This window comes from Pseudopipra pipra, chromosome 5 (genome assembly GCF_036250125.1).
Source record: "Pseudopipra pipra isolate bDixPip1 chromosome 5, bDixPip1.hap1, whole genome shotgun sequence".
NCBI lineage: Eukaryota > Metazoa > Chordata > Aves > Passeriformes > Pipridae > Pseudopipra > Pseudopipra pipra.
Window position 1 is genome coordinate 16,065,925 of NC_087553.1, and position 16,480 is coordinate 16,082,404.

The window sequence follows — 16,480 nt, forward strand, 5'->3', positions numbered from 1 at the left end:
ATTTTCCATCAATCTCCTGTCCCATCAGAAATTATCTTGCATGTGAACGAAGTTTCAGTGAGCAAGGCTGTATTTCCTGATGTATCCCTTTCCAGTGAAGTGGCAAGGTGGAGAGCAATCCTGAGAGCTTCTGAAACCCCTTGCAACCGAGAACAAGCTGTGTCTTATTTTAGGTGTGTCCAATCATGTTCTTAAATTCGCTCTCACCCCACTTTGAGGATTCAGTTCTTTGTACATACAGGCAGTGCAAAACACCAGTGTGTGTCTGTGTGTGTGCACATGGAGCTTCCCTGCACTGCTACAGCCTTAACCCTCCCCACCTGTGCAGGGTTTGTAGACCTGTGAGCAACCATTGTACCAACACAGCTACTGCTGTAATGAAGAAGGTTCCAAACAGATGTATGTCATTTTGTTTTGGCAAGAAAATACTCAAGCCACACTTGAAACATCCTTTGTTTTGAGATCTTCCCTTCCCTCAACCCTCTGCTTACTTTTCTGTGTCTGGGGACGGGCTTTGGGTTTTTATGGAGTTAAGCAGTTTGTTACCCTGATTCACTGCTGAATTTAAGGGAGATGGAACTGACTTTAATGTGGGAGCAGAGATGGGACTGATGGATTATTTCTGATCTCACCTTTGTCGGAGAGATGTCACCTTCAGAGATTGTCTCCTAAGCCAGAGCAAGAATGGTTTGTACTTTATGGCATGTGTGCAGTTTTCATCCTGCCTATTGTACCCAGGCCTTCCCAAAAAAACATTAAGGGATTTATCTTGGAAGACAGTGAGGGGGGAATCATAGATTGCTTCATTTAGGAGGAGAGTTATTGTTATGGCCCTGAAAGAGAAAAAATGTTGGCAAGATCTTCATAGAAACCCTCCTTTTCTTTTCCTCCTTGCCTTCTTCTTCTTACCCTGAAAAAGCTACTGTTAAATGACATGCATGTAAAAATTAAACTGTCCCCCAATAAAGATGTCTTTGCTTAAAGGACAACAACACAAGTCACTGTAACCTATGGGCTATTTGCTGTCCTTTTTGTGGACAGCAGGTCATGCTGGGCTTTGCTTGCAGCCAGAGCTAAACATCCTGGGGACTGCCTGGGGTGAAGGAAAGAAGCCTTGCCAGTGATGCTGCTAGCAGTCAGGAGGGTGTCTTCTTGCCCAAACCATGGGGTCATAAGCATTTAACAAGAAATTAATGTTTAACAAGAATTGTGGCAAAAAATTTCTCTGGCTTGGGATGTTACACTGATTTTTAATTTTATTTTTGTTTTATGTCTACCAAGAAAAAAATTCTAGCCAGGGTCCTCCTACCATGGAAACAGTGACAGAGCAAAATATACAACTACTGCAGGTGGTTGGTATAAACACATGGTACATTGGGGACCATTGTCCAGGGCTACACCTTACTTACCTTTGTTTTCTTTCCTGGCTGGTAATCAGCTGACTGCTGTTTGCCAACTGTAATGGAGAGCCTGAGAGCAGACATGCACCTTCCAAGAATTTTGCCAACCACAGTGGATATGGTGTTTGATTGATGCTGCTAAGTGCATTTTTTTCCATAGGGTGAGTGCTCACAGGACGGATATAAAGCAGCTGTTTGCCCTGGTGCTGTTCAGAGCCCACCAGGTTGTTGTATTGTGCTCACCCTGAATTTATTCAAATGATCCTTGCCAAGGCATCTGTCCCACTGCTCCAAATGCAGACAGGTAGAGATTCATATGGCTCTGGGATGGGGCAGAGGTAGTTGCCATGAGTCAGGAAGCTCCCCGGCCTTATGGGAAAAGTGGGTGTACACAGTGACAGAGCATCCACCACGTGCCTGCCATTTTGTCACTGAAATCACACAGTGAAACTTGCCTATGAAAGAGTAAATATTCCTCCAAAGCTGCTCCAGTGCTGTGCTGTGCTGTGTTGGGTCAGGCTGGGGGTGCTGGGCTGTTATTTTGTCATTCTGAATCAGGATAGTGGGGTTTGAAGGCAGTTCTCCATTGCAAAAATACACAAAGTGGGGCTAAAACTTTAAGTCTACATATAAATACCTTGGATCGGGCTATCTCAAATGGTAATGCTCTTTCTCCCCCTTTTTAATTTTAATGTCTGTTTAACAAATATACATCTGTAGCCACTGCAGTAGATGTGAAGAACACAAGGTTGCCCATAAAACACAGGTACGTACCTTTCAATTGCACTAAATAGCTCTTTTTTTATAGGTGAGCACATTATAGATTATAGAATTCATTGTGGCCTATTTATTATCCATAATTATCCCTCCAATAATTTAATTACAACCCTAAGGTAATGGTGAATTTGTCCACCTCTCTTCATAACAGTAGAAAATAACTGATGTAATCAGGTAACGTGTCCTTGGTGGATGGGTAATCCGTGCTGTGTGTTCAGAGGGCACAGCACTGGTCAGGCTGCTGGCTCACAGATGTGGCTGTACAAGAGACAAATGCCAGACTGGTGCTGGCTTCCCTCTGCTCAGTGTGCAGGACCTCAGAAACCTGCATAACAAATGCCCTCAGCAATGCCCAGTCCGTACACCTTGGCAATTTCCACTCCAGCTTCTCATTTGCTGCAGGTAGTAGTTGGAAAGAGAGTTGTGTGCAACTCTGTCAAGGTTTGAAGTGAAGGTCTCCTGAGATGAGTCCTCCTTGCTGGAGGTACTGGAAGTGCCTCTGACCTGGCATCCAGATGGTCTTGCTTTCTGCCAAGTGAATTTCAGAACTCCTGATATTTCTCCTTTCTTTTCCACACCACTTGCTTGGTCTTTCTCACTTTAACAGTTTACCTACTCATAATTTTTTTTGCCAAGGCAGCATTTGCTGCCTGATCCCGTCCAGTAACACCTCTTACCAGTGAGAAGCCAGCTATTTTCCCTCCTCCCCATGCTCCAGCTTTCCTGACCACTCCTCAGTGAATCACTCTGGCATTTAAACTTCTTTCAAACGCCTCTGCTCCAAGTCTTTCACACCAGAGGACAATTTTTCCTCCATTGCTTTGTGTCATTTAAACTGTGCCAGAACTTTTGCAATAACACTCACAAGAACACTCCTGCTGTCCAGAGCACCAGTTTTTGACTTCCAGGTTTCAAGTAATTTCAGGTCGAGTAGTAGCACCATTAAAACAAAACAAAACAAATCAAAACTAAACAAACAAAAACCCTCCTAAAACAATGCTACTTGAAAATATTGATTTGTACATTATCCTTGTCAGCAACGTGTATATCATTAGACCTGACTTTCTCATCTTAGCCTCCCTTTATTTTAAAAACTCTAATTTTTGTCCATACGCTTTTAAGATAACAAATATAATCTTATTAATAAAACAGTATTTCAAGGCTATATGTATCATAGTCTACAGCAGCTTTTTTTCTAAGCATCAGAAACGAAGAAACTTCTTAAGAATCTCTATTTTAATTTTCAAAAAGACATGATAAAATTCTTGTAATCCCAGCTTTCATTTCAGGCGTGAAGCAGGAGCTGGATGACACACCTAATCCAACGTGCAGACAGAGAGCAGACAGCCCACATGGCCACCCAGTCCCTCCTCAAGGATAAGAGTTGCCTTTGAAAGGCTCCATTGTTCTCACTGCAGCATCCCACGGGTTGTAACTGCAACTGCAATGCAAAGCAAGGCAAAGGTAACCACGGGCACAAACGCACAACACAGCAACTGTGCTGCCAGGCAACATCTTTATTACAAAGGGGAAGTTTGATGACGAAAAAGCCTGTTTCCTCTTTATACTATTTCTTCAGTTTAACAGCTTTTTTTCCCCCCCTATAAAATCTGCTTCAATCTCGGTTACACATCATTCATCTTGCATTCCAAATCCAAGGTTCTTCAGCCTTAAGAAGGTTGTGCAGGCTTTCAGCTCGTACACATGCCCCATGTCCAGAATTTTGAGTTAAAACTCAAGTGTGCTCATGTATCTTGAGGCACAGTGTGCGTTCCAGGCAGAGTTCAACAGTGATACTACAACACTACTGATTTATTTAGTTGTTATTCCAAGCCAAACACAGCTATTCTGGCTGGGGCCCATTGTCTTATGACCTTCAGGGGCTTCAGAAAGTTTCTGAACTTTCTGAAAGATTTTACCCTCCTTGGCAGCAGCTAAAAAAGCCCCTTTCACTCTTTATTATTTTTTCTGTGCTTGCCCAGACTTGGCTATTTCAATTTTTGGTGAAAGCACAATAAGACATATTTTTGAGGGTCAAACAATTAAATTTCTCCAGAACTGGGCAAGACCTCTAATCTCTTACTTAAGTAACAGGAGGTCCAAGATGTCTAAGTATAATCAAGGCAGTAGTGGTGTCCTTCTGAACCCCAGACATCAAGAGTAGACTGGAGACTTTTGAGGCCATCACCTTTCAAGGTGTGAGTGGTGGCAGTTTGACTCACAGTCCTCTGGGTAATTACAGCTTAGAGATGCAGAAGGCAGGCCTAGGCTTGTGAAATTTCAGAGGCAATATGTGGTGAGCATGGAAAAAAGAGCATGGAGATGAGCACTGTATTTGGAACTGGTGTTGTCCCTGGTCCCCTTCGTGGCCATGGTGCTGCCTGCTCTGTGACCAAGGGCATGGGCATGTTCAGAAGCCCCCGATGCCTTGGGGGTGTTTGCAGTATTGGCTCTAAATTGTAGCTGCTGAGGATATGCCTGCTTCCTCTTTATATCTGTGGATATTTAGGCTGGACTGATGACTAAGAAAAATAAGATAGAAATAAGGGAATGGGAGATTAGGCATAATAACTGAAAAATTGTTGAACAAAGATTAAGTTCCTAAACTTGAATTATTTACAGTCACATCGGATGCAGCTGAAGAAAGGATAAAAGCAAACTCTAATTTCTGACCCTGAGCTTACAATACCTTAATGTGTATATTACAGTGCTTTTAGCTCTGAACATGTGAAATAAGATAAAATTAGTTTTTTTCTCCTTCATATGCAAACCTATTAAAATATCCAAAGGATGACTGTAGAGAATGGCAAAACCCTGATCTGTGTATACTGCCTGCACTAAAGCCCTTTCTGTCTTTGGTATATTTGAGCAAATCTCCCTGCTGTGTTTTCAGTGGGCAGATTCTGTGCCACATCTAAAACAATATGCCAGGTGTAACTCACAAGGTTGTACAACACCTGATTCTTCAGGACTTCTCCTGGGTGCACTGTGATGTTGAGCTCAAACATGCATTTCCTTCAGTTGATTTCTGCCGCTGTTTCCAGACCTTTGTATCATATCAGATGATGCCTTAAGGTCATGTTATCTTCCCTATGGGATGGGTCTGGAGTATGAGTCAGGAATGTAAACTGAGATGTTAATCAGTAGCAATTAAAGCAAAAGAATGGAAGAGCAGCTGCTGTAGTTGAAATAACTTAGGAAACATCAGTATCAACACTTTGCATGGCTTGTGCATGATTCACTGTGTGACTGTGCTCATCAGGCTGTCTCATGAACCCTTCCCCAGGAGAGCTGTGAAATGATTCTGTCGGGCTTTTTGTTCCTGAAACCTAAAGGTGGGAAAAGGTTAATGCTTCTGGCAATGCTTCTGGAACCTAAGGGCTAAGCCTGGTAAAAAGCAAACAGGCAGCCTGCCTACCATCAGCTGTAATGGATTGCCTTCTGAGGATGAGCTTCCAGGCTAAGCAGTGGCCAGTGAAAGAGCTGGGGTTCTTGCATCGCGGCTTATGATGATGCCAATTCATCTCACCTGCAGTCTTCTGTGGGCCCAGAAGGGAAGATTGAACCTTTCTTACAAGATAGTATGTTCCTACTCAAAAGGAAAACCTCACAAAAAGAGCCAAGTAACCTAAAACCTCTGTTCATGTATAATATAATGCAATATTTTACATAGTTTAATTCTATTTAGGAAGGGAGAGAGAAGAAAAAGCAGTAATATTTAGATGCAATGACAGTAGGAAAAAAGGTAGGAGGATGAAAACAGGAAAGGAATAACTAATTCTCTGGCAATGAATTAATGTCTATATTCTCTAGTATCTACTACCAAATTATCCATCCTGTTTAAAGATTTCTACTAAAACAATTCAGTGAAAGATGGTTGTACTGGGTTGTGGTTAAGACACAAGCCAAGAGGACCTGAGGTCAATTCCTTATTAAGCCAAAGACACTTTGGGCACTGCTCAGTATGTTTAAATTCAAGGTTTCTCAGGAAAAGAGAAAGTGGGAATGTTCTATTTCTCAAGTCTGAGACTATGGTGAGAATGATTCTAACTATTTTTGAGATCTTCAGTGGCCCATGATGGAGTTTACTGGCAAATACCAATTAAAGAGAGGTGAAAATAGAAGATGCTGGGTGGTTTGACAGATCAGCAACACTGGACAAAGAAAGCCATAACATATCTTGAAAGTACAAACAAATTATTTGCAGGAGCACTCTGATGCCAACGGGAGCATTACACAGCTTGTCTTCAGTAACACTGTCCCGCTGTAGAAAAGTCTAAGTCTCCAAACACAGATTTAATTTAAAAATGAATTTGCCCTTTTAAAGGAAGGGCTAAGGCTTGAAAATACATTTGCTGCATCCCAGCAAGTAGGCTCACTAATAACAAAAAAATCAAAGACAGATTTTTTGCATTAGAGAGAGCACTTTATTATTTCTCCGACTAACATGCTTTGTTTTCTTTGGAGACCTGCTGAAGTGTTTTTGATTGCATACAAGTAGGAGATCAGTTGTAATAAGGCGTGTCTCTGTTACTCATGTTGTTGCCCGGTCTGAGATACTTTGTAACTTTGGAACTTGCTTTGATTTTAAAGGGACACTATCATAGAATCAGAGAATCATTTAGGTTGAAAAAGACCTTTAAAATTACTGAATCAACAGAAACAACCCAAAAAGTTTGCATTGCTTTCATAAGGACATCTTACTGGGAGACAGTCATACTAAACAGGGTATTTAAAAGTACCCGGCATTGTTTGTTTTGTTTCTTTTAAATACCTTGTGAGTTTCACAGAACTAAACCAGTGCTTGAGTATTTCTAAAAGCAGCTTTCCTGATCTTTAGACTGCAATTCTTCATTCCCATGCTACTCTGTATTCAGGTTTACTCTTTGTATATTAATTTTGCCTACCACTTCTTTTTGGGCAGTAAAAGTAGACTTGTCCAGGTTTCCTGGTGTTTATTCAGTTGTGACACATGCAATGTTACTTGGGTTAACAAGTTAGAAGAAAAACTTAGATTTTAACTGCCTGTTTTCTATCATATTTTAAAAAGTTATAAAAACAATTTCCTCAACATGAGGTGCTCTAAGTTCCCTTCCCCTGTGTTGTTTTTGGACCTGTAGTTGTTTGAATATGACCTCTTAAAAAAAACCAATAGTATTTTTAAAACCTCCTTCTGGAATGCATTTGATTTGAGTTATTCAAAGCAAATGTGGAGGACTAACAGACCTATGAAAATGATCTGTGATGGGAAAACAGGGTTGTTTGCTTACCTCCCCAGGGCACATTCAGTTCTGCGTGCACGTGTAGGACTTTCTGGGAATCCTCTGAGAACAATGTGCATCTACCAGCAGAATTTAGGTCCCTGATATCCAGAAATACGTTTGGACACAACGCAACGTCACAGTCTATTGTCTTAGTTTCTGGTAGGAGCTAGACCTTTAGCCAGGAGTGTTGAAATGAAGAGGCCTGATGGCCTCCTCTGCATCAAAGGATTGCACACCTCCTTCTGGACAAGAACAGCTGTAATAGCTCCTATGCCAGCAGTTCGGAATGAGGGCACAGGACGGGCTCTGTTCAAGCAGCAAGGCTTAAAAATACGTATGAGAAAATCTTCATTGCCATAAAGGTAGTTCACCTTCCCTGATTTCAGAAGAGGAATGCCAGATAATGTCAGCTGATAACCCAATCCCCATCCTATTATATATTTATATATTAATCTCCTGTTGGTTTAATGAACTACTGGGGTTTTTTTGAGAAAAATCTGACTTATTGAAATTGCAAATGAGGTTTTTTTAGTGCTTCTTTACCCTCTCTGAGCATCATATCATGGTAACAGTTTTTAGGTGCTTAGGATTTTTTTTTTCCTCCTGTTGCCTATTCTCACATGTGCAGACATAGTCCTAGTTATCACATTGCATGTAAGTGCTGTAGGGAGGATGATTATTTCATGTAAGAGAATATGGAGCAGGATCAGCATTCCTTAAGCAGCACAGAGCCTAACCTCTTGTGCGTGTGTCTATTTACTTCAAAAACAAAGGCAAGATTCCACTCCCTTCACTATATATAATCAAAAGAATTATTTTGATATTGCAATTTTTTTTAAATAATCACTGAATCACCCGCAAATAACTTCCCCACCAACTAGTAAAGAATGATGGGCCCAAATTAAGCCTAAAGTTTCTGAAACGCAGTGTCTTAAACCTAGTGGTTCTAGTCAAAACCCCTTCTGGACAAAATTGCAAGAGCCACGTGAGGGAGGATGAGAGGAGAAAGAGATGATAAGATCTATGTAAAATCAGTTTTGTTGCTGATGAAATCTCAAATGAAAGGGGCTTAAGAACCAGTGAACCCATGTATACAAGCAATACAAAAATAATAATTTTAACTTCATTGGTGCTCTTATAATGCAGGCAGCGAAACAGCTTCTTGTGCATACTCATGGAGTCTGGAGATTCTTATGTAGCTTGTGGGAAAAATAAGAGGGTGAAAGACTACTAAGTCCTGAGCAGTGCACTTGATGCTTATCCACTGTAGAAAACTATTTGTATAAAAAAGTCTGAAAAGAATTTGCTGCCGATCAGGATTTCAAACTTCTCTGCATAGATCAAAGGCAGTCATCTGGAGCTCTGACTAGTGGTAAACCTGGATGAAACTTCACCTCAGACATCCTGAAGAATCCATCTTTGGTTATTCTTATATTGATATATACAGTGACAACAAGGCGATTAGGACTAAAAACTCCAAAAAGCTACTCTCCGGTCACTCAAGTCTTTATATAAAATCACAATATCTTTTTTTCTGAGATACTTCCTGGTTCACAATGGCAACACCAACCATGTGAAGATAGTTATGTTAACTGATGTATGATCTCGTTTGTCTTCAGTGGTATGTTCTGATTCAATCTCTCAGCGAGTTATAGGCTTTTGTGGTCCGGGTGTTGATGAAATCCGCCTTCTTAAAGTCAGCCTTTGGAATGAAAGAAACAGAATAATCCATTATCTTCAGTGCTGATTCTGCAAGGAAAGGGTGGGTTCAGCTGTCTAAAAGCTAGATATGGAGCCATGGTAGGGGTCTAGGCAGAGTCCTCTACAGTCACAGAGACAGTCACATGTCCATTTAGTCTACGACAAGTGAGATGAATAATTGGAGTTGCTTAACTCTCTCCACTGACTGTACCAGGAGCCTGTTCTTCTAGCTCAGCTCTACAGACTCTGAGCTCTCAGGTGACTAATGCCAGCTGAGATTAACATTATCAGAACAAACAGTACAGGGCAATGCCAAAATTACTCAGGACTTTATCCATCCCATTGGATCAAGTAATTTCTGTTGCTTATTAGCCTGACTTGTCAAAAATATCTAGGCATTAGGTGGTCTGCAGTTTTCAGTGCAATACCTGGTGTCTCTAGGGGACCTGATTTGCACAGGAACAACAAGTAATGTGAGTTTTGAAACTCAGATCTGAGAAATGTGTCTTATAGGCATACCTAAACTACCAGTGACTTCAGAAAATTCATACCATATTGCTGTACAGTAAAGTCAGGAATGTAGTTGTAAAAAACCAGGGACAACAAAATGTAGTTAAGAATTTATATGGGTACAGTACCCTCATTCTTGAGCACAGATTTCTGGCTTGTGGGGAAGTAAACTGCTGAGTGTGATGCAACACTGCTAAAGCATATTATGCTAAGTAACTTTCTTAGAGCAAATTTCAACAGAAAATCTACAAAAAGAAACAGCCAACTAATAAATGCTGAAGGCTACCTTGAGAACATGGAATAGTTTTAGGTTACAGGGAATTTTAGGTGATGATTATGAACAGCAAACAAACAAGGATTGAAAACAGTTTGAAATGCAGGGTGAAGGTAGGTAGGTTGAATTCAATCAGCTGTGTACTGAAAAAGCGGTCACAGAGCTTCAGGGGAAAGAAAAAAAAAAAGGAAACTGGTTTGTTGTCTGACTCATGCTGGTCATTTCTTGTTTGATTTTGACTATGGCAGTAAATATTTGCCAACACCTTTCCCAGGCCCTAGTTTTCTGCCTACACGTGGGCTACCAGATCACACAAATAAGAAGAATAAAACTGCTCTGGTTTCAAAGCAGGAAGCTGCCTTGCCCTGCCTTTGCTTCTGCTGGCACTTTACACCCTCTGTGCCAGGTTGGTTCTGTCAGTGGTGGATGGTGACCTACTATGCATCACTTCTCACCATCTGACACTTCTGACAGGCAGCAGGAACAGTTTTCATAAACTTTGGCAGTGGATTTAAAACTACAGAGGGAGGGAACATGAATGCAGATGAGCAAAAATTAAGGCCATGCATTATTCAGGCATTTAAGAATCAATAAGAGACCACTTGAAATCTTATTGATTCTTAAATGTGTGGAATTGCTAAGGGCCCCAGAGGACAAATGAGAGAGTTCTAGGTCCAAAAGGACAGATTATGTGTTGTTGTTCTAACCTGGATCTTACCTTTTTGTAAGCGTTGTGGAGATCAGTATGTGACCACAGGGAGTAGAGGAGGACTGAAGCAGCCCTACTAGCTTTGCTGAACATGTTACTGCAATTTTGCAAAAAGAATGATAAAACATATTTCATATTTCAATTTCCATGTCATAATCACAGTGCATGTACAGACTTCAACAAATGTAACCTTGTAGCATTTGTCCTGTCTCTCTTTGCTCCTAAATGCTGCTTTCCTAGTCTTTAGCTATAGTAGCATGTTTCATGCCATCCTGATTACTGAAACAAATGAAAGTACTTTGTAGGCTACATTTTAGAGCAGCCATCACACTATTAATTTTCAGTTGAGGAAAATACACTCAGCATAACAAGCATTTGAAAGAATCTTTCCAGTAGGTAAAATCTCTGGTTAGTTAAACAGGATTTAAACTACTTGGGGCCTCATGAAGCCTCCTTTATTGAGATTAATTTCCTCTTTCAATTTTGTAAAGAGAGAGGAAGGCAAACAGCATCATTATTCATATTCTTAGGCATTAATTATCTTTTGAGTAAATATTGATTGCATATGATTACCTATTAAAGAATGATTAATTTTTGAATCTATTCTCTAAAATGCTACTTTATAAATTATTTTTAAGTACAGGTCTATAAGTTTTATAAAATTTATCCCTGCACTTCACTCTAAAGTTTATCAGGACTGTGTTACAATCAACGGGAAAGACAGAAACTTTTTGGGTACAGATAAGATCTGATGGTCAGTCACTCTGTACCAGAACACAGATAATGTTGTGCAGTTATCTTCTGAGGAGTTACTTAAAATTCTGGAACATGGTCAATTTAGCTGAGGATGGAAGAGTTGCAAGAGATGTTTCTGTATCTCCCAACATGTGCAATTCTATTCACATCGCTTGTTTAAGCTGTCCTGTACCTTGAGATGAAGTGTTTTTTCTCCCCAAGAGGCAGAGAGGTTGCAGCTTCTTTCTTGCCCAGGAAAAGAAGGAAGAGGGTAAGACTTCTCGACCACCTTACCTGTCATTCATGCTGATGGCAATAATCTTTGGCAGCCCATCAGCACTCAGGAGAAGCCGTGCATTTTGCGAGCTGCTCTGCGTCAGATTGTACAAGGTGTAGCAGATGGACGCTGTGGTTTCACAGGCAATGTCAGACCCTGGGACAGACTCGGAAAGTACTGCGACCAAATCAGGCAAAACTTCTCTAGCTACAGGTTGGAAGAGAGACAAGCAATTCCATTACCAACAGGTGCAGGTTTATGTAGGGGTCCTACCTTTTTCCTGCCATTCTCACCTGGTAGGGTGCTGTGTGCTCTCTCAACAGTCATGGTTTTGTACCTGCATTACATCCCCACAACTTGGGTTAGGCTGCATCCACACTAACTCAGACACTATGCAATTTGCCTCATACACAATACATTAACGCCTCGTGTGCTGTAGTGAGGTCACCAGGCATGTGCCAGCAGCAGGCTGCCCCTTCCCAGGGAACCCTCTGTGTCCCAGAGGTAATCAGGGGTATAGTGATGCACAGCAAACTGAGAAAGGGTGACTGCAGCACAACTTTCTGAACCAGTGTGTAAGCTGTTTATTTAAGAATGACATCATATTCTGAAGTCCATCCCTACTAAAGAAACACCTCATCACTTTGACCAGACTGTTCATTCCTTCAGATGGGTGACAAGGTTCATGCATCAGGCAAAGCAATTATGTCAGAGATGATAGTCCATTATTTTCTCCATTAGTAAATCAAGAAAGGCAATTTTCAGAAAGCTTGATCAATTTAGACACATATCTAGAAAACAGTATGCCTTTCCAGATGTGTTTTGAACTAAATTTTTTTTAGGAATTTGACCTGAATGCATACATGCTTTCAGTCAATCACAAAGAATACATTTTCATGGAGAAAAGGTCCACCTGAAATTCCCCCAGTTGTCTCTGCTATAGGTGAAGTAAGAAAATGACTGTGACTGTGCAAGATGAAGCATCTGTCTACAAAGCTTTGTGCTATTCTATCTTTCCCACACTCTTTCATAAATTATTTTTTCTGATGAAATCTCAGCTTCTCATCAGTTTAATTTCTATTCTGTCTGGGGGATTCACTACTTGTAATTTTTAACACCATATGGATTATCCCTTCGAGCTCAACAACATGTTATAATATTTTCATTAATAGGGAATGTTCTCTAAGGATTAAACAGTGCCCAGGAGACTGTTCTGCAGAATTCTGAAGGTTAATCTGCCCCATGAACCATCTGTATGCCTGTAATTTCCCCTTTTCCTTTGGTGGGAACACAGAAGAGGACAACAATTATGTGAATTCATTTTGTCCTATCAGTAGGAAAAAATTTCAAATACGCATTAAATTGAAATGAGAATACTCAGAATAGAAATGGCTTCTATTTAGAAATAAGATCCTTTAAAAAGACTGAATTATTTTTTCTATAGCACCTTCTAGCTTCCATTCTGACAAACATTTTGTGGGAAAACTGTGTGAGCTGCAAGCTTCCAAAGTTTTGTGTCTAAATAGAAGGAAATATGACCTTTGCTAGAAGAATTAGAGATGCACTGTGATTTCTAGCAAAGCATTACATAGCTGTGGCAGCACAGAAGCTGGCACTCACCTTCCTTTACCCTATTTTAAGCAGAAGAAAAACTCCCTCTCCAAATCTGCACAGATTTTACTTCCATTATGTATTTTTAAAAATAGCACCAATGGAAGTACCTGACGAGGAATACACAATATAGAGAAAACTTGAGGTTAAAGTCCTCCTTAGGCAGAACTCTTTATTTTAAACCCCGTAAAATGGCTGCAAGTATCTGGCGCAAAGATCTACTCAACTCACACGGATCAGGGTTTTTTTTGGGCATTTCTTTTTTTTTTTTTTAAGGAAGGAAACTGGAAGGTAAAGAGAGCAGAGAGCGCCCAAGAGACAACGCCAGTCTTTGCTCACCTATATCGTTTTGCAGAGAGGTGTTGCGAGACAAGTTCCTGAGCAGTGACACTGCTGTCTTCTTTACTGCAGGGTGACTTACATGCAGCATAGTTCGGATGCTTGGAAGGCCATTTGCCTTTTGAACAACAGTCCGGGCCACCGCAAACGGCATCTGTTAAAGGGCACGTGGCAGCACTGTGTCATTACCGTGAATGTACGGCCTCATAAAAACCCACACACAGAGGGCTCTCTACATCACGTTAAGCACGTTTAAAATAGTTTAAGTTCAGAGCTACATATCAGCTGCAATGGAAAAGGAAAGTTTTGAGCCCTCTTTCTCCCATGTGCTCTTTGGCCAGTTCCTCAGAGTCACTATCTTCTTCACAAAAGTGATCTGCTGTTGTGTCAGAGCCTTCTGCTCCCCACGGGAGTACGTTCCACAACATGACTTTTTCAGTGCTTTTAACATCTGCTCATCCCTCTCACTGTGTAACGAATTAGCAAATTCCACGCATGGAACTGTGCACAGAGTGAGAAGAAGCAGGGCCCGTGTTTGCCAAGCAAGAAAACACTACAAAGCTGGTTGTGACTTTCCCTTCAGTGTTCTTCAATTTCCTTGAAGATGTCAGTGAGACTGCGTTATTTGAGCTCAGGGCAGTGGGCATGTTGCACTGCAGCCCTGAACTCTATTTGTTCACATTAAGAACTAAATGATCAGAAAAATATAATGCTGACTTACGGGTCCGGTGCCAGCTGTGAGGTTCTGAAGAGCTCCCAGGGATGCTTCCTGGGTGTAGTTTCTGGTGCTCTTCGCTATTAAGGAGAGATATATCCTAATCAGTGTAGAATGCCAGAGCGATTCAACACCTTTGGGATTGCTCTTTTCCTCAGGTAGAGGGGTGTCCTGGTGCTTCTAAACATGTAAACAGATCAAGCCTTTAAAAACAGCGACCTTACATGACTTAATGCATCACAAGCTAAACTAGCCATTTTGTAACTCTCTATGACCAGGTTATTTGCAGATTGTCAAGTTGTGAGCTCATATAATAATGTGTAAAATTTCAGTATTTAATTATACTGGCCACTCAAAATAAAAGGTGATAGGTATGGGGGAAGCAACTCTCTCAGCAACTGATCTTAGGGGCTGAGACCAAGGAGAAATAGAAATGCACAGCTTGTTGTACTGTGGGTGGACCAGGAGAAGGCACAAAACACTCCAGCAAAACCAAGGGATGGGGAAGGCTTATCAATCTTTTTTATGTTGCTTTTGCCATCCCCTAGTACTGTTTTCCCTCCAGCTATTCCCGGTTGTCAGAATATTAGTGATCTGTACCACATGGCATTGAAAAGAAGAGGTCCTGAGATAGCCCAAACCCCAGCAAGTCATGGAAGTGGCAAGTCATTCTGTGCTGGTTTCACTGGGGAAAAAACCATCACAACACCCACTCACTGGGAGGGCACTTGCACAATTGCTGTACATGGCACAGATACGACTTAGATCCATCAGAGGGGATGAAAACGAGTGGCAGTGTTCCTCAGCTAATGGAACAGTGTTTTTTATATGTCAGTGTCACCAGCAGCAGCCGGAAGAGATAATTGGTGTCAAGTAGGACTATCAATAAATTTGCATTTTTGGGGCAAGTAAGTGTCATGCTATTGGACACATCAATAACAGACTGTTAGGTAGATTACAGTGTTATTCTCCAGAGGATACTACAACTGATTAACAAAATGAGATGTAACTAAACATGCACTTTACCTCTTTTACTTTTCTGCTCCGTGTTCCAAAACAGCCTGGTGTTTTATCATTGCTAGAAATATTTCTTCTTTGCATATATATGCTCTGGGCATAGCTCTCAGGGAGCTCTATCTCTAGCTGGTAGGAAAGATTGTGAAGAATGCACACACAGTTTTCTGTGGCCTAAAATAACAAAAGAACAGAAATTGAAAGATTTGGCATGCATTGAAGGGACATGTATAGACATGGGAAGAGCTTTCGTTTTTGGATCTTCAACAACTAACTGCAGAGCTTCTAATGCCTTATGGAAGAGCTGGGCTTCATGCCAGTGATCCACAAGACTGCATTTACGCTGATAAATTAAACATGCCCCGGGATGTTCCCGAGCACTGAGGCCAGCTGGCACACAGGGCTTGCATTCAGAGTGGGGTGCATGCCTGCTGGAAATGGTCCTGGGACATTATAATTCCTGAATTGTGCCTGGGAAGTGTTTGGGCGAGTGCTATTTGACACAGACCAGAAGTGTGCCAAGAAATGTTTAAGAGCTTAAGAGTAAAGATGATCATGTACAAACCCTGCTGTAGCATCAGCAAAAGGAAAGCTTTGTATCTTTCCCAAGGAGGAAGTTTTTTTTTCTGTGGTAGAATGCCTTTTTAAATAAGATGTTCCTTTCTGAACACAGCTAAGGTCAGGTATACAATTTCTGAGTGATGAGTCTATGGCAAATGGCTTTATTACCAGCTCCTCCTTTTTTGAAAGTAAAAAAGGAATAAGCGGTTTTAAGACAGAATGCAACAAGGAGCTATTGGCACAAGTGTAATGTGCTGGATTCTCCCTGAAGCTAATGGCACTAAATACAAGGAGATGCTCAAGCAACTAATCCTAGAATAGAGCTGTAAATGTGCAGTAATTACCACTACATGGCACAAGTTACAGCAGGCACACTAGAGGTGCCTCGCAGGCTTCAGATAACTTTGTCATAAGTGAAGGTTGGTCTTCTCACCCAGCTTCACCCAGCTAAAAGACAAGCATCTAGTCTAGGCTGTGTTCAGGATTCATCTGCAGTCAGCAGTGGGAGGAAGAGAATGAGATAAACTGGCGTCTGGAGGTGCCCGTGTCCCTGTAGTTACTGGCTTAGGTGGCAAGTATAACTTCTAAAAAAC

General features: G+C 41.1%; 1 protein-coding gene across 1 annotated transcript in view; it reads right to left on the bottom strand.

Moving 5' to 3' along the window:
- Positions 1–8,546: 8,546 nt before the first annotated feature.
- Positions 8,547–16,480, bottom strand: part of PKP2 (plakophilin 2) — a 40,657-nt gene continuing 32,723 nt past the window's right edge. The window contains exons 8-13 of the mRNA XM_064654685.1: positions 15,339–15,500; positions 14,319–14,492; positions 13,598–13,751; positions 11,665–11,854; positions 10,645–10,732; positions 8,547–9,143 (exon numbers count right to left, since the gene is read on the bottom strand). Coding sequence (XP_064510755.1) covers positions 9,075–9,143; positions 10,645–10,732; positions 11,665–11,854; positions 13,598–13,751; positions 14,319–14,492; positions 15,339–15,500 — 837 coding nt within the window. The 3' untranslated portion in view covers positions 8,547–9,074. The remainder of the gene's footprint in view (positions 9,144–10,644; positions 10,733–11,664; positions 11,855–13,597; positions 13,752–14,318; positions 14,493–15,338; positions 15,501–16,480) is intronic.